General features: G+C 33.8%; 4 protein-coding genes across 4 annotated transcripts in view; 1 reads left to right on the top strand and 3 right to left on the bottom strand.

The window, feature by feature from the left end:
* The first annotated feature begins 329 nt into the window (after positions 1 to 329).
* The window catches only part of LOC657193 (uncharacterized protein), a 69,849-nt gene continuing 53,792 nt past the window's right edge, over positions 330 to 16,386 (top strand). Inside the window, exon 1 of the mRNA XM_008196652.3 lies at positions 330 to 481. The gene's annotated coding sequence lies outside the window, so the exon portion shown is untranslated. The remainder of the gene's footprint in view (positions 482 to 16,386) is intronic.
* On the bottom strand, positions 1,488 to 2,520 carry RpLP2 (Ribosomal protein LP2). Its single transcript, XM_962817.5, has 4 exons — positions 2,379 to 2,520; positions 2,042 to 2,213; positions 1,787 to 1,879; positions 1,488 to 1,617 (listed from the first exon to the last, which is right to left on the bottom strand). Exons 2-4 carry the CDS (start codon positions 2,211 to 2,213, stop codon positions 1,544 to 1,546), a joined length of 339 nt encoding a protein of 112 aa, XP_967910.1. The 5' UTR covers positions 2,379 to 2,520; the 3' UTR covers positions 1,488 to 1,543.
* On the bottom strand, positions 6,572 to 7,922 carry LOC103313427 (coiled-coil domain-containing protein 42 homolog). Its single transcript, XM_008196656.3, has 5 exons — positions 7,738 to 7,922; positions 7,482 to 7,683; positions 7,243 to 7,416; positions 7,043 to 7,195; positions 6,572 to 6,990 (listed from the first exon to the last, which is right to left on the bottom strand). Exons 1-5 carry the CDS (start codon positions 7,848 to 7,850, stop codon positions 6,619 to 6,621), a joined length of 1,014 nt encoding a protein of 337 aa, XP_008194878.2. The 5' UTR covers positions 7,851 to 7,922; the 3' UTR covers positions 6,572 to 6,618.
* Positions 10,383 to 15,886, bottom strand: LOC656523 (uncharacterized). The gene is made up of 3 exons (XM_963049.4): positions 14,897 to 15,886; positions 10,657 to 11,222; positions 10,383 to 10,605 (listed from the first exon to the last, which is right to left on the bottom strand). The coding sequence occupies exons 1-3, from the start codon at positions 15,797 to 15,799 to the stop codon at positions 10,422 to 10,424; spliced, it is 1,653 nt and encodes a 550-aa protein (XP_968142.1). The 5' UTR covers positions 15,800 to 15,886; the 3' UTR covers positions 10,383 to 10,421.

Here is a 16,386-nt window from a genome sequence, read left to right as displayed (position 1 = left end):
ACCACACCGAAATCCCATTACTCCTAATCCCTCTCTTATCTTATCTGGCGCATTTAGCTTTGCCACTGGCCGAAAAAACGCCCACAATGCGTGAACACGGCCATAAAAGTGGAATTTCGTAAAACAGGCCAAAAAATCACTCACTACAGCGCAAATTACTAGCCAAAAATTACAAAGATATTGTTTTTTCCTAAAAAATTGCTCTGTGATATGTGTATGATTGTCAAACCGTGCTGGACTTTGAGAAAATGGAACGATTTTTGCATATTTCAAATCGACCGCCTTCAAACAAACCAATGGATAATCGTTGACATGACGTCATGTGTTCATGTGTCAAAGAGCGTCGTTTCGTTTTTGCCGGTCCTAAAAAATGTTATCGTGTGTTAAGTGCCAAAAGGGCGGAAACCAAAACTTTATCAAAAATGTGGTAATCACACACTCGCAGCAGTCACCGTAGTGGGGGCCGGTCTTGGATTTTAAGGTTAGTAATTTTTGTTAAGTCTCCATTTCAAACGAATTCAAAATATGCAGTGAATGCCGAACCCCTGTATGCTTTATAATAGTGAAGGAAAATGTGAATTTTTGAAGAATTCACTAAAAGACTGTGGTTTTAACAAAAATATACAGGGTGGTCACTGGTCCTGCCCAGCTCTCTTCTTCTGTAGCTCAAATATTATTAAATTGGACTTTTAGTATTTTATAGATGTTACTTACACTCTAGACGAAGTCTAGAAATTTTTTTAATTATACACAGTGTTGCAAAAAAAGTATGACGTCATAATATTTTTTTAATGGCTTGTCCTTATTAGGATACCTTTTTAGCATCTTACTTGTTCCTAATGGTTTTTTAATCGGTTCAGGGATTACTATTAAAAAAATAAAAACAAAAAAACTTTTTTATACTTTTATTACTAGTTTTAAAAATCAATAAAAAATACAAACGATACTTTCTTGATGACATATTAGTAAGTACGTCTTAAATAAGGTCTAACAGACTTGTTAACGAAGTCTAAACAATCTGAATTATGAATTATACTTCAGGCTGTTCACAATTTTCTTTTTATTTTGCTTAAAAGTGGAAACCCCTGTATATTTTCAGAGTAGCTTCTTTTTTTTCGTTTAAGTGATAAATTCGGAAAATCTATACCTTTAGTTTTATTTTGGAGTAAAAATATCTTAATTTTTTGTAATTTGCCGTTCCATGTTTAAGAAAAATTACATAAACAATACTCCAAAATAAAGCTAATTTTTTAATCAATTGATTCTCATTATTTTTCGGAATTCACCAATTTTTAGACGCGTTGTAGTAAATTCCTGAAAGATAGACCAACGGAAAACAAATGGAAGTTAAATTTATCTTGTTTTTTAGCGGGTTATTGTTCTTTGGCATGGCCTCCTTGATGTACAGAGACAACGAAGTTGTCTCCATACATCAAGGAGGCCATGTTCTATTGTATTGTGGAATGTGAGTGAAAAAAAAAATAGAATTGTGTCAAAAGGTCTTTATTATAAAACAAAGTTTGAACTTATATTTATAATCCCCTCAGTCGAAAAGACCAAAGCCCATGTCATCATCCTCTGAGTCTGACTCTTGCTTCTTCTCTTCTTTCTTCGATTCTACAAAAACACACCGATTAAAAAAAACTCTTGCCAAAAAAATTATTGTGGATGATTTTGCCATTCAGATATTAAGCTAACAGCATGATTTTCTCAGGCGAAAGATGGTGTTTGATTGTAATCATCACTTCGGTTTATTAAAAAAAGATTTTTTTTTAATTATACAAACCTTTCTTTTCCTCCGCGGCGGCTGGGGCAGCTGCAGCAGCCGCAGGCGCAGCGGCGGCGCCTCCTACAGGCATCGAGCTGAGTTTCTCACGACCTGGAGCAAAAAACACGTGGAAATTGCGCCAAAAACTTGCAATCTCGTCTGATTGTTAAAAAAATCAGACTCTGATGTTTTAATCACACGGATTCATGCGAAAGATGGTTATTAAATCATCACTTGACTCGCTTAAATCGTGTTAATCCCCGGGAGACTCACCTTGGCTGATGAGGTCTTCAATGGACTTGCCATTGAGTTCCCCTAGGACTTTCTTGAGTTTTTCGCCATCGACTTCGATACCCACCGAACTGAGGATCTTTTCGATGTCTCCAGAAGCTGGGGACGCTTTTCCGCCAAGGACGGCCAAAAGATAAGCAGCCACGTAACGCATCTGAAATTGTTTGGGGTGACAATGACATAACCTCAAAACTTGAATCGGCGATTATTTCACTAATCACGATTTTTTCCCGAATTTTTTTTACCAAAAACGCAAAAACTCGTAATTTTGGTTGTGTTTTACGTAATATTTTGTACAAAAATCACACTTTTTACTTACTTTTTAAGTCTTGACGACACGAAACGTGTGCTGACTGTGAAAATGTAAAATTGCGAAGAACGCTGTGGAAGAGTGGTGGCGCCACGTGCAATGGGTGGGCAATTTGAATCGTTTTAATTTTTTTTTCTCAAACTCGTTCGGTTTTTTTTCTGTGTCGAGTAATTTCCATCAATAATACATAAAATTATAAATTAATAAATCGTTTAATTCGTTAAATATACATCATATAGGAACACATTTGCTCTTTAGTCGTTTTCTTCAATCTTCATACTGCTCAGTAGCTGGGCGAGGTCTTGGGGGTTCGTTGGTGTTTCCATCGTCCAGCAAAAGCCCTGTTTTGGGCAATTACACCCAGCTTCAACTCCATATTCAACAACTGCTACATTTCGCTCCCGAAAATATTTGCTCAAAATTCTAGTATTAATTGGCTTGGCACCACAAATTTTTGGAAGTTGATCTGGGTTTCCTTTTCCTCTTGAAAGACGGCGACTAGCACTAGCATTGCTCATAATTACGTAACAAACGCGCCATCGACAGTACGGCTGATTTGTAACCGAACTGTAATTTTCAACACTGAGAACCAATGATGAGGCATGACAAGTTCGCAGAAATGCGTAATAAGCATCGGTTTTGTTCTCCGCCCTGGCACATTTTACGAAAAAGGGATACTCACCTAGAAAGAAAAAAAAATTAGTCAAAATTTACTGACAAAAAAACAAATAATTTTTCTACTAAGCTTTATTCGGTTTGAAGGAATTACTATTATTAGGTATATAGTTAGCGCAATTAAAAGATTTTGCAACCTCTTCAGCTCCTAGAGAAATGGCTAACCTATTATTTGATCAACTTTGTGTTTTTCACCAGTTTGGTTATTTTAATCGCTAAAATTTGCAATTGCCAACCTGACAACAAGTCAGGGGTTAGTAAAAAGCGAGACAATGCTAAAAAACTATAAAACATATACTTACAATTTACAAGATTCGGATATTCAGCAAGTAAGGGGTCCATTCGTAGAGGGTGAAACCAAGCCAACAAAACAACAGTTCTACCTGAAGCCCATCCCCCATTAACTCACATGGTAAACAATAATTTCAATAATCCAGAGATAAACTTGCAACTTTTCCACTTTTAAGGGAAGGAGGCGATCGTTGCCAACATTCCGCATCTAGTAGCCAGAAAATACCAATACATTATACATTCTTGTCTGGTTACTTGATGGTTGTACAATGTTGGCAATGACAGCCATTTTTTCGTACGGTGATGGAATGTTGATGGAGTAATAATTGGGGAAAATAAGCTGATTTTCGTACTGAAAATCAAGCAAATTTTGTAAACCTCCTATTTGTTCACTACAGAGTGTCCCACGTAAAAAAAATGTTTTAATACTTTTTTTAACTTTTAACCACGTTTGACATCGGCGGATCAATGAGACAAACCACCCTAGCAACAGGGGTTGCATATAAAGGGATAATTTATTTCTTTAAGGTGGGGTTAGCACAATTGTTAAGAAGGAAGGCATAAAAATCAGAAGATTGTTTCAGATATTCAAAAATTAAAAACATAATAATAATAGTATACTTTATTTGCTAAAGTATAAAATATATAAAAACACTGTATAGCTCGTAAAAAAAGAAAGAAAAGAGAATAAAAAAAATTACATTTAAATACACACAAGATAAGAAACATCATTATAAGAAAAAAATCTCCAAAGGTGTATTCATATATGCTTCTAATAAATAAAAGCAAAAATGTAAAAGACATTTTTTAATAACCCACTTAAATTTCATAGCACCAATTTTTTTATTTTTTTTTATTATGCAGTTATTATACATATTATACATATACAGTAGCAAGTCGCTATTTGTGTCCTAGAGTTGGGATTTATGTTTGTCATGTTGGTATCTGATTATTTTAACAGAATATCCATTATATTTAAACTACGGAGGACTATAACTTAGGAGACAAGCGAGATATAAAATCGCAGTATTTCTTGAACCCAAAAACACAGTACCGTTGAGTAAAACTGAGGGCGCTTTGAACGTTGTACCGTTTTGGCGCCTAATCGTTCTAAATTAATTTAAACGTAACTTGGAAAAAAATGCAGAAATGTTAGAGAAAAACTGACGACTAAAATTTCCATAAGAAACATAAGAAAAACTTATTTAAAATTTAGAATTTGCGCTTCGTTTTGTAATTTTCAAAAGGCTGCGAATACAGTTAAAGATACAAGAAGAATGTTAGGAAGAAATTTGTAGAGAATTAAATTTTCTTTAAAAAAGTCCGCGAGACCATATCTCTATCGTCAACAGTTTAGGCCTAAAAGAAGTTTAAATTGACGGATTCGTTCAATTTTTTTGGTGATTAGGGAAGGTAAAGTTAATTTATGCCTAAACTGTAGGAGATAGAAATATGGTGTCGCGGACTTTTTATAGGAAATTTAATTTTCTACAACTTTGTTCTTTACACTTTTTTCGTATCTTCAACCGTATTTCCAGCGTTTTGATAAATATGCGACGGTGCGCAAAGAATTATCGCTTAGAATGATGCATTCGCGTTCCACCTTATATTTTTGCGAACGCTGCGAATACGGTTGAAGATACGAAAAAAGTGTAAGGAACAAAGTTGTAGAGAATTAAATTTACTACAAAAAAGTCTGCGACACCATGTTTCTATCTTCAACGGTTTAGGTGTAAATTAACTTTGCAATACTTGACCATCGGCAAAATGAAGCAAATCCGTCGCTTGAGCGTCTTTGAACGACTTTGGGGCCTAAATGGTTCAAGATAAGAATATAGTCACGCGGACTTTTTTATAGTAAATTTAATTCTCTACAACTTTGTTCCTTAGACTTTTTTGTATCTTTAACCGTATTTTCAGCGTTTTGATAAATATGCGACGGTGCGCAAAGAATTATCATTTTACGTTTCATCTTATACCTATTTTTGCGAACGCTGAGAATACGGTTGAAGATACGAAAAAACTGTAAGGAACAGAGCTGTAGAGAATTAAATTTTCTACAAAAAAGTCCCCGACACTATGTTTCTATCTTCAACGGTTTGGGTATATATTAACTTTCTAATGACCACCGGCAAAATGAAGCAAATCCGTCGCTTGAGCGTCTTTGAACGACTTTGGGGCCTAAATGGTTCAAGATAAGAATATAGTCACGCGGACTTTTTTATAGTAAATTTAATTCTCTACAACTTTGTTCCTTAGACTTTTTTGTATCTTTAACCGTATTTTCAGCGTTTTGATAAATATGCGACGGTGCGCAAAGAATTATCATTTTACGTTTCATCTTATACCTATTTTTGCGAACGCTGAGAATACGGTTGAAGATACGAAAAAACTGTAAGGAACAGAGCTGTAGAGAATTAAATTTTCTACAAAAAAGTCCCCGACACTATGTTTCTATCTTCAACGGTTTGGGTATATATTAACTTTCTAATGACCACCGGCAAAATGAAGCAAATCCGTCGCTTGAGCGTCTTTGAACGACTTTGGGGCCTAAATGGTTCAAGATAAGAATATAGTCACGCGGACTTTTTTATAGGAAATTAAATTCTCTACAACTTTGTTCCTTACACTTTTTTTGTATCTTTAACCGTATTCTCAGCGTTTTGATAAATATGCGACGGTGCGCGAAAAATTATCATTTTACGTTCCATCTTATATTTTTGCGAACGCTGCGAATACGGTTAAAGATACAAAAAAAGTTTAGGGAACAAAGTTGTAGAGAATTAAATTTTCTATAAAAAAGTCTGCGACACCTTGTTTCTATCTTCAACAGTTTAGGCATAAATTAACTTTCAAATACTTAACTACCGGCAAAATGAAGCAAATTCATCGCGTAAGCGTCTTTGAACGACTTTGGGGCCTAAATGGTTGAAGATAGAGATATGGTTCTGCGGACTTTTTTGTAGGAAATTAAATTCGCTACAACTTTCTTCCTAACATTTTTTTTGCATCTGTAACCGTATTCTCAACGTTTTGAAAAATATAGGACAGGGTGGTAAAAGTTTGATTTTTTTTTTGAATAACGATAAAATTTTGGCACGATGTTTATGTGTTAGTATTAAGAATTTAATGCTCTATCTAACGCATTTTTTTTCAATTTTTTTCACTTCTCTTCCTAAGATAAGGCATAGCTACCAAAAATTATTTTCGGTTTTCAAAAATTCAAAAACACCACGCTATAAGTACTGATATATTATTTAAATAATTAATTAAATTACATAAGTTATTTCGACCCTTTCGAAACCTCTCCTTTCATGGAGCTGAAAGTCTTTTTGTTCGTGGTTTCAGCCTCCCCTTTCACAGTTTTCAGCTCCTGAAGCGTCTTCTTAATATAATTCAGCTGACTTTCAAAATCACCGTCTGATATTTTCGGCGTTTCGTTTTTCCGCTTGCACATCAACAAATACGTGTTCCTGCAGCCCAGTTTCACTTCGGTGATTTCCTTGTATTTTTGCAGAGCATTTTTCTTAATACTCCAAACAATTTTTTCCCAAGCCATGCTATTGCTAGCTGCGGTTTTGTATCGGGTGCGTAAACCAGCCGCTATTGTGTTCAGTCCCAAAATTCTGAACGTGTTTTCATCGGCCATCTTTGCCTGAAATTGCAGAATTTAGCGAAAAGTTGGGGAAATTTTTTGGTTTTTGTACAGTTTGGCTTTTAGCGGTTTCAAGTAGGTTGAAGTAATTTTGTTGGCGGAGTCCTAACTCGTTTTTCGTAGTCATTAGCGATTCGAATCGGTCTATCACGTCGGCGGCGTTCCGAAAATCTACAGTTTCGCCAACAACGAAATTTAAATATTTCTGAAAAAAATTTTTAGACAAAATTATGGAATTATGTTTTGAGGAACTTCGTATAAAATATGGTGGCGTATCTCCCTATCCATTTCTTCCTTGACGTGTTCTAACAAATCTATGTTTTCTCTCATTTTTGCGATGTCTTTGTCACGTTCTTCACACAATTTTCGATCCTCTTTACATCTTTGAATAGCTCTTGCGCGCTTTTCTTCATTGCTTTTTATAAACTATTATAAACCAAATGTTAACAATACTTTAGGCAACATTTTGAAGAACATTTTTGCAAACTTACCGAACTTAATTTAACAAAATTCTCCTGCAAATCTTTTTCCTGTTGCAGCAAATGATCCCATTGTCGGTCGAGTGATTTCCTCTCTTCCTTATAAAACTCTCTCTTCCGTCCTAAAGCTTCCACAAACGACACGTATTCCCGACGAGCTTCTGTTAAATATAAATCCGGGTCTTGTCGAGGTTTATCCCATTGAAAAGCAGGCCTTAAAGTTACAATAACTTAAATTTTGTAAAATTTGGATTTGTGGTTTAGGTACAATTGAACTGAATGCAGTTCATCTTTCGATTTTAAAAAATCTCCTACGACACGGTATGGTTCAAGACGCGGAAAAGTCAAGTTTAACGTTTTTTTAATTTCAGTTTTCGCCATCGAATCGAGAAAAAAAAACGCGGACGCGAGTTAAAAAAGCTAACAGATTAAAATGACATGTAAATAAGGTTACTAGGGTTACTATGTGATTATTGATTCTCGGTTTAATTGTTTGAGTTGCTGACAACTTTAGGTCTTATTTTTGCCAAAAGTTTTCAAGGAAAAAGGTCCTAAAATCTAATTTTTTGTTAGTATAATGCAATTTTGTTTCTTCACAAAAAGTTTTTAACATCAACGAAAACCTACCTATTTTTTTGAGTTCAAAAATTCTTTTTTGTTTTATTTATCGAGATTTCGACACATTAAATTATAAATTTTATATCTAGGTCTAAGATAATATTATTTTTATTATTCGTGAAAATCTTGCCACGCTCTTGAGTTTTTTCGAAAAAGGTTGGAAAACGCGTTTTTTTCGAAATTAGTAAAATCACGTTTTTATAAGATTGTAAAAAACATATATTTCGAGAGTTTTAACACGTTTTCGAGTTATAAAACTTGTTTTTTGTTAAAAACTTACTTATTTTAGGTCCAAAATTGTTATATTTTTTACTTACTTTTTAAATAGCCGATAATCTACTTATTTAAGTTATTATTTATTAGTAAATTTATTATTGTTAAATAATCTGTCAAATTAAATGAGACCGAAGCTATTGACAGTTTTTGACAGCTAATAAACTAGTGTTCATATTGTTGTAGAAATCTGAAGACCTTTATTTTTTGAGCTCCAACTATGAATGTTTTATCCTCTGTAGAGCTTTAATTAACAATTTTATTTATGATTTTTTTGTCATTGCCGTCTATTAGCCAGTACTTAGTTATTATTTAGTTTGTAGAAAATTTCTTTTCGGGCACAAATTGCCTTTTTGCCATGATGCATGGAAGTTTTTTTACTATTTCTGTTTCGGAATTCTCACTTAAAAAATAGTAGGAGGTAGGAATTTTATTACGAAAGCACGATTGCAATAATTTGAAAAAAAAAATGTTTTTATACATTTATACCATGAAAATTTTGGAAAACGTTAAAGCATCAAACTATAGCTTGTTAGAAACTCTATCGTTTGCGATAGTTTTTTTTTTGTCTTATGGGCAACTAGAAGTATTTTTTTTTGGCGCTAAAACTTGAAACACCCTGTATATTGATAATATTATATTTTTTGCATTTTCTAGCGTCTTAATACTTTTTTTGTTAAGGTCTTTTCCGTTTTGTGTTAAAATCTTACGTATTTAGTGAGCTTTTGTCATACCAAACGATTATTAAATCCCTGCTGTTATTTTGGCACTCCATGTAAATTCACCATGCTTTTGAGCTAAAAACACAGTTTTTTTTTCAAAAATCTATCTCTTTCTAGTGAAAATAAATTAATTTTTGTATTTTCGAGTGTCTTAGCATCTTTTCTCGTAAAAATTGTTTTTTGTTAAAAACTTACTTTTTTATCCAGATTTACAAATAGCAAACCATAAAATTGCTCTTTGGGTTTAATAAAATAGTGTTTCCAAAATTTCACAATGCGTTTGAGCCAAAAAAATTTTCTTTAAAATTCTCAGCGAGAAAGTTGAAAAAAAATAATTTTGTTGTCGAAAATAGTTTAATTTTTTACAATTTTGAAAAACGTTTTTTTGTCAAACTTTTCGAGAAACTTTGACTTAAAGCACCGAAATAGCGAAAACCTATTTATTTATATCGACAATAACGAAATTTTTGCATTTTTGAGCCAGGTTTTTTATAATATCTTCTTATTCTACAATGAATTTTCTCTGGCATTAAAAATTCTAAAATCAGCAATTTTAAACACAAATATAAAATGTTTCTCCCAATATGATTTTTTTTATTTTTTTCTTATTTTTCCTCTCTTTAATTTTGTTAAATAGAATTAGATATTTTTTTATTACAACACAACACATATTTTTTTTATTTTCTTATTATTTCTCTCTATAATTTTGTTATATAGAATTAGAATTTTTTTTTTATATTTTTTTTATTTTTTATTATTTCCTATTTATTGTCTAGGCCAAACCCTTGCTGTCTTTTGGTCCAATTTGTGGTAGGAACAACTTCTAGAAAATTTTAATTTTGTTATCGTATTTTTTTTCTTTTTGTAACTAATTAAATTGTCACTATTTTACTGCCACAAATAAACTATCAGCAATTTTAAACACAAATATAAAATGTTTCTCACAACATAATTTTTTTTATTTTCTTATTTTTTCTCTCTATAATTTTGTTATATAAAATTAGAAATGTTTTTATATTTTTTTTATTTTTCTTCAATCACATTATTTATTTTTATTTTTTATTATTTCCTACTTATTGTCTGGGCCAAACCCTTGCTGTCTTTTGGTCCAATTTGTGGTAGCAACAACTTCTAGAAAATTTTAATTTTGTTATCGTATTTTTTTTTTGTAACTAATTTAATTGTCACTATTTTACTGCCACAAATAAATTATTATTATTATTATTATTATTATTATTATTATCGAAAAAAGTTCGATTTGCTTTGCGAAAATAATTTAAATTTGAACACAAAAACCAACAACTTTGATCAAAATTTATTAACTAAAGCCAGCTCGCAGTCACTGGTACCGTTTCTGGATAATTTCTCGCGATTTGGGTAAATAACAAGCGGAAACATTGTGCAATTTTTCGGCCATTTCCGGCGATTTCAAACGCTCGGCTAGAGCTGCTTTGGCTTGATCTCTCGTCAAAACGTGCTGTAAGGAGTCAATTACATCACCCACCATTTCGTATTCAATGCACCTAGCAATGAAAAAAATTAGTAAAACAACTATAAAAGAAAAACACTGGTACAAAGGACAAGGATTTGACACTCCAAACTGTTCGACATTTCGCAGCTCTCCTTTAGTCCTGTTATCCTTGACGGTTCTCTGCGCTCCTGGAAGTTTCTTTTTAGTTTCGTTGGAATAAACCGCAATCAGGGCTTCATGAACGGCTTTTTCGACCTGTTCCAGGTAGAAAAACGCGTTGTAAACGTTGATGGTTGCATTGTTGCCCAGAAGTTGCAAAACAGGATCGTTATTACAGCGGCAGATTTTGAAAAGCGTCTCAATCCCGGTTAACATTTGGTTAATATAGCCTTCAACACCTTTGAGTTCTTGCTCGGCTGCTTCTACTTCTTGAGTGGCCAATTGTAAGGTGTTTTCCAAACTTTGCAAATTATTTTTTTGTTGTTGGGCTCTCGCATTATGCAGTTCTCTCTCTTGGTCAATGCTTGTCTGAGCTGTGTCTAGTTCGTCACCAAGAAACTCCAGTTCTTGGATGAGATTGTTGAGGCGTTTGAACAAACTGAAATTTTCGGCCTCTTGTGCGTAGTATTTTCGTGCGATTTCTTGAACTTGCTGCTCGTTGGCAAACTCCTAACAAAATACGTAACAATAATTACGCAAAATATACTCAATCTCATAGAAATTGCATTTTTTTACGAAACTTGGCACAAATGGTCGACTATTAGCGAGTAATAAATGATTAAAGTTTGAACGATTTTAATCAAGTGGTAAGGGAGTTTTTGACATTTGAGTTCTTTTACCAGCAAGTGTTATTCTTCCAATTTTTTTCTCTTCTGACTATTTTTTTGTGTTTTTTTTAATTCGTTTGGGTTTAAGTGTTCTTAAAGCGAAGTTAGGTCTGGAGACGACAAAATCAGAATTACTAACAATTAAGCAGTTTTGAAAGAGGCATGATTTTTGGACTTCAAATAGGGTTTTTTCAATTAGAGAAATTGCTAGTCGTTTGGATAGAATTCGAAGTACCATTAAACAATGTTATCAGTCATAGACTAGAGAAGGCCTAAGACAGCGCGAAAAAGAAAATATACATTAAAAAAACAAATGAAGTCCAAAATGCCTGACTCATCAAACTTTTATTTTGAAACACAACACGTTTCGACTATGAAATAACTATGGGAATAACTATGAAAAGTTGGAAAATAATGAAGAAAGTATGGTTTCCATAAATTTTGACAAGGCTAAATTTTTGACGATATTTTTCGAACGGTTAGTTGTAGCGACTTGATTCTTATAAATTTGGATTCCGCCAGTCATTTTACGTTAGGAACACTTAGTTCTAAGGGAATAACTATGAAATGTTGGGAAATAATGTAGAAAGTTTGGTTTCGACAAATTTTGACGAGGCTAAATTTTTGACGATATTTTCCGAACGGTTAATTGTAGCGACTTGATTTTTGTAAATTTGGATTTCGCCGGTCATTTTACGTTAGAAACACTCAGTTCTAAGGGAATAACTATGAAAAGTTGGGAAATAATGAAGAAAGTTTGGTTTCGACAAATTTTGACGAGGCTAAATTTTTGACGATATTTTCCGAACGGTTAATTGTAGCGACTTGATTTTTGTAAATTTGGATTTCGCCGGTCATTTTACATTAGAAACACTCAGTTCTAAGGGAATAACTATGAAAAGTTGGGAAATAATGAAGAAAGTTTGGTTTCCAAAAATTTTGACGTGGCTAAATTTTTGACGATATTTTCCGAACGGTTAGTCACAGCGACTTGATTCTTGCAAATTTGGATTCCGCCGGTCAGTCATTTTACGTTAGGAACACTCAATTCTAAGGGAATAACTATGAAAAGTTGGAAAATAATGAAGAAACTTTGGTTTCGACAAATTTTGACGAAGCTAAATTTTTGACGATATTTTCAGAACGGTTAGCTGTAGCGACTCGATTCTTGCAAATTTGGATTCCGCCGGTCATTCTACGTTAGGAACACTCAATTCTAAGGGAATAACTATGAAAAGTTGAAAAATAATGAAGAAACTTTGGTTTCGACAAATTTTGACGAAGCTAAATTTTTGACGATATTTTCCGAACGGTTAGTCGTAGCGACTTGATTCTTGAAAATTTAGATTTCGCCGGTCATTCTACGTTAGAAACTTTCAATTAATTCTAAGGGAATAACTATGAAAAGTTGGGAAATAATGAAGAAAATTTGGTTTCGACAAATTTTGACGAGGCTAAATTTTTGACGATATTTTTAGAACCGTTAGTCGTAGCGACTTGATTCTTGCAAATTTGGATTCCGCCGGTCATTCTACGTTAGAAGCACTCAATTCTAAGGGAATAACTATGAAAAGTTGGAAAATAATAAAGAAAGTTTGGTTTCGACAAATTTTGACGAGGCTAAATTTTTGACGATATTTTCAGAACGGTTAGCTGTAGCGACTCGATTCTTGCAAATTTGGATTCCGCCGGTCATTCTACGTTAGGAACACTCAATTCTAAGGGAATAACTATGAAAAGTTGGGAAATAATGAAGAAACTTTGATTTCGACAAATTTTGACGAGGCTAAATTTTTGACGATATTTTCAGAACGGTTAGCTGTAGCGACTCGATTCTTGCAAATTTGGATTCCGCCGGTCATTCTACGTTAGGAACACTCAATTCTAAGGGAATAACTATGAAAAGTTGAAAAATAATGAAGAAACTTTGGTTTCGACAAATTTTGACGAAGCTAAATTTTTGACGATATTTTCCGAACGGTTAGTCGTAGCGACTTGATTCTTGAAAATTTAGATTTCGCCGGTCATTCTACGTTAGAAACTTTCAATTAATTCTAAGGGAATAACTATGAAAAGTTGGGAAATAATGAAGAAAATTTGGTTTCGACAAATTTTGACGAGGCTAAATTTTTGACGATATTTTTAGAACCGTTAGTCGTAGCGACTTGATTCTTGCAAATTTGGATTCCGCCGGTCATTCTACGTTAGAAGCACTCAATTCTAAGGGAATAACTATGAAAAGTTGGAAAATAATAAAGAAAGTTTGGTTTCGACAAATTTTGACGAGGCTAAATTTTTGACGATATTTTCAGAACGGTTAGCTGTAGCGACTCGATTCTTGCAAATTTGGATTCCGCCGGTCATTCTACGTTAGGAACACTCAATTCTAAGGGAATAACTATGAAAAGTTGGGAAATAATGAAGAAACTTTGATTTCGACAAATTTTGACGAGGCTAAATTTTTGACGATTTTTTTTGAACGGTTAGTCGTAGCGACTTGATTCTTGCACATTTGGATTCCGCCAGTCATTCTACGTTAGGAACACTCAATTCTAAGGGAATAACTATGAAAAGTTGAAAAATAATGAAGAAACTTTGGTTTCGACAAATTTTGACGAAGCTAAATTTTTGACGATATTTTCCGAACGGTTAGTCGTAGCGACTTGATTCTTGAAAATTTAGATTTCGCCGGTCATTCTACGTTAGAAACTTTCAATTAATTCTAAGGGAATAACTATGAAAAGTTGGGAAATAATGAAGAAAATTTGGTTTCGACAAATTTTGACGAGGCTAAATTTTTGACGATATTTTTAGAACCGTTAGTCGTAGCGACTTGATTCTTGCAAATTTGGATTCCGCCGGTCATTCTACGTTAGAAGCACTCAATTCTAAGGGAATAACTATGAAAAGTTGGAAAATAATAAAGAAAGTTTGGTTTCGACAAATTTTGACGAGGCTAAATTTTTGACGATATTTTCAGAACGGTTAGCTGTAGCGACTCGATTCTTGCAAATTTGGATTCCGCCGGTCATTCTACGTTAGGAACACTCAATTCTAAGGGAATAACTATGAAAAGTTGGGAAATAATGAAGAAACTTTGATTTCGACAAATTTTGACGAGGCTAAATTTTTGACGATTTTTTCTGAACGGTTAGTCGTAGCGACTTGATTCTTACAAATTTGGATTCCGCCGTTCATTCTACGTTAGGAACACTCAATTCTAAAGGAATAACGATGAAAAGTTGGGAAATAATGAAGAAAGTTTGATTTCGACAAATTTTGCCGAGGCTAAATTTTTGACGATATTTTCAGAACGGTTAGTTGCAGCGACTTGGTTCTTGCAAATTTGGATTTCGCCGTTCATTCTACGTTAGAAACACTCAATTCTAAGGGAATAACTATGAAAAGTTGGAAAATAATGAAGAAAGTTTGGTTTTGTGCCAAGTTTCGTCAAAAAAATCCTATTCCTTCTTGGTGTTGCAATTTCTATGACCCTGAGTATATAAATGAAAATACCAAAATCTCGTTCATGTATTTTTTGTATTCGTTCAGCCGGTCTTTGAGCTTGATTTTGTTCTGCATCCTCTTGAACTGTTCCTTCCTCATCAGATCCCTCATGATCCGCTTTTGTCCTTTGACATAAAAAAACTCCTCCAATTTTTTATCATTGTCTTGTTTTCGTTTCAATTCTCGCATTTCCTGGACGTGAAGAATAAAATCGTGGTGTGCTTTAAGCCTCAAGGCTTGCAACTTGGAACACCACTCTTCCCTCTGATCGTAAGCAATGGTCGCTTGTTCAATCAAATCCATCATAAATTTTTTCCCCATCACCAACTTATCAATCATCTTGTTCCAAATGCCCATGAAAACGTCTCGTTCCCACAACATTCGGTCAATTTCCAGCTTCATGTCGCGGTTTTTGGCACAAAGTACCCCGAATTTTTTGTTCTGAACGTCCAGTTTGTTCATCAGTTGGTCGATTGTGGTAATTGCGGCCCAGACTCGCTCCTCGTGTTGTTTGTCTGTGATTTGTTGCGATCGCAGTTGCGTCACTTGCTTTTCAACGTTTTTGATTTGACCCTCAATTTCTTGTATGTATTTCCGTTCTTTTTTGACTTCGTCTGCGTAAAATTCGTGGTCTACGATCAGCTGTGATAGGTTGTTGGAGTCTTTGAGGTCTTGGTTTTTCTTGGCAGGAGCACTTGCTACTTCTAGATCGGTTTCAATGTTTGCGTGCTCTTTTTGGTAAATTGAGAGAACTCGATCAAAGCGCATCAGTTTGGCGCCACAGGCGATTTGGTCGCGGTCTTTTTCCAGAAGGGTGTATTGGCGCTGTAAACAACCAAGTTCTTGTTCTTGTTGTTCGTGTAATTTGAATTTTTCCTCCTCGGTGAGAGGAGCCAGTGGTTGGCGAGGCATGGCTTAAAAATTATCCCTAACTCGAAACGCGGAATTAATACAATGTCAGTTACATCACAAAATGACAAGTCGATCCTGTCGCAATAATGAGAGGATTTTTTGCATAAAAAAGTTTCGATTATTTGAGAGAAGGTCAAATAATGTAATGTAGGAAATAAAAAACACGGATTCTTAAACAAAATAGAAGATTACCTGATTTTTCAACGAATTTTTGGTTTATTTTGAACAATTTTTCCAAAATAATTAAATATTTTTGAGCTTTGACTCAATTGGGTATTACAGTGAAACCTCCCTTAATCGACATCTCTGAATAACGGACACCTCTTCACAACGGACATTTTTGTAGGAATGTAACAAATCTATACAGTGTGATTCAAAAACACTGGACAATTTTTCGGGTGCTGATAAAGGACATCAAATTGAAAAGGTTTTATGACAAAAAATTGTTTGAACCTTTTTTCACGAGTTATAGCTTTTCAAAATTTAATTTTTTGGTTAAGTTTTTGGTGCTTCAGTCATATTTTTTTGACTGTAGTTAGCGGAACATTAAACACATACATGTTGAAAAAAATCAATAATTAATGTCC

This window comes from Tribolium castaneum, chromosome 8 (genome assembly GCF_031307605.1).
Source record: "Tribolium castaneum strain GA2 chromosome 8, icTriCast1.1, whole genome shotgun sequence".
Classification (NCBI taxonomy): Eukaryota; Metazoa; Arthropoda; class Insecta; order Coleoptera; family Tenebrionidae; genus Tribolium; species Tribolium castaneum.
The sequence above is the reverse complement of the archived record's forward strand: the minus strand, read 5'-3'. Positions and strand labels throughout refer to the sequence as shown.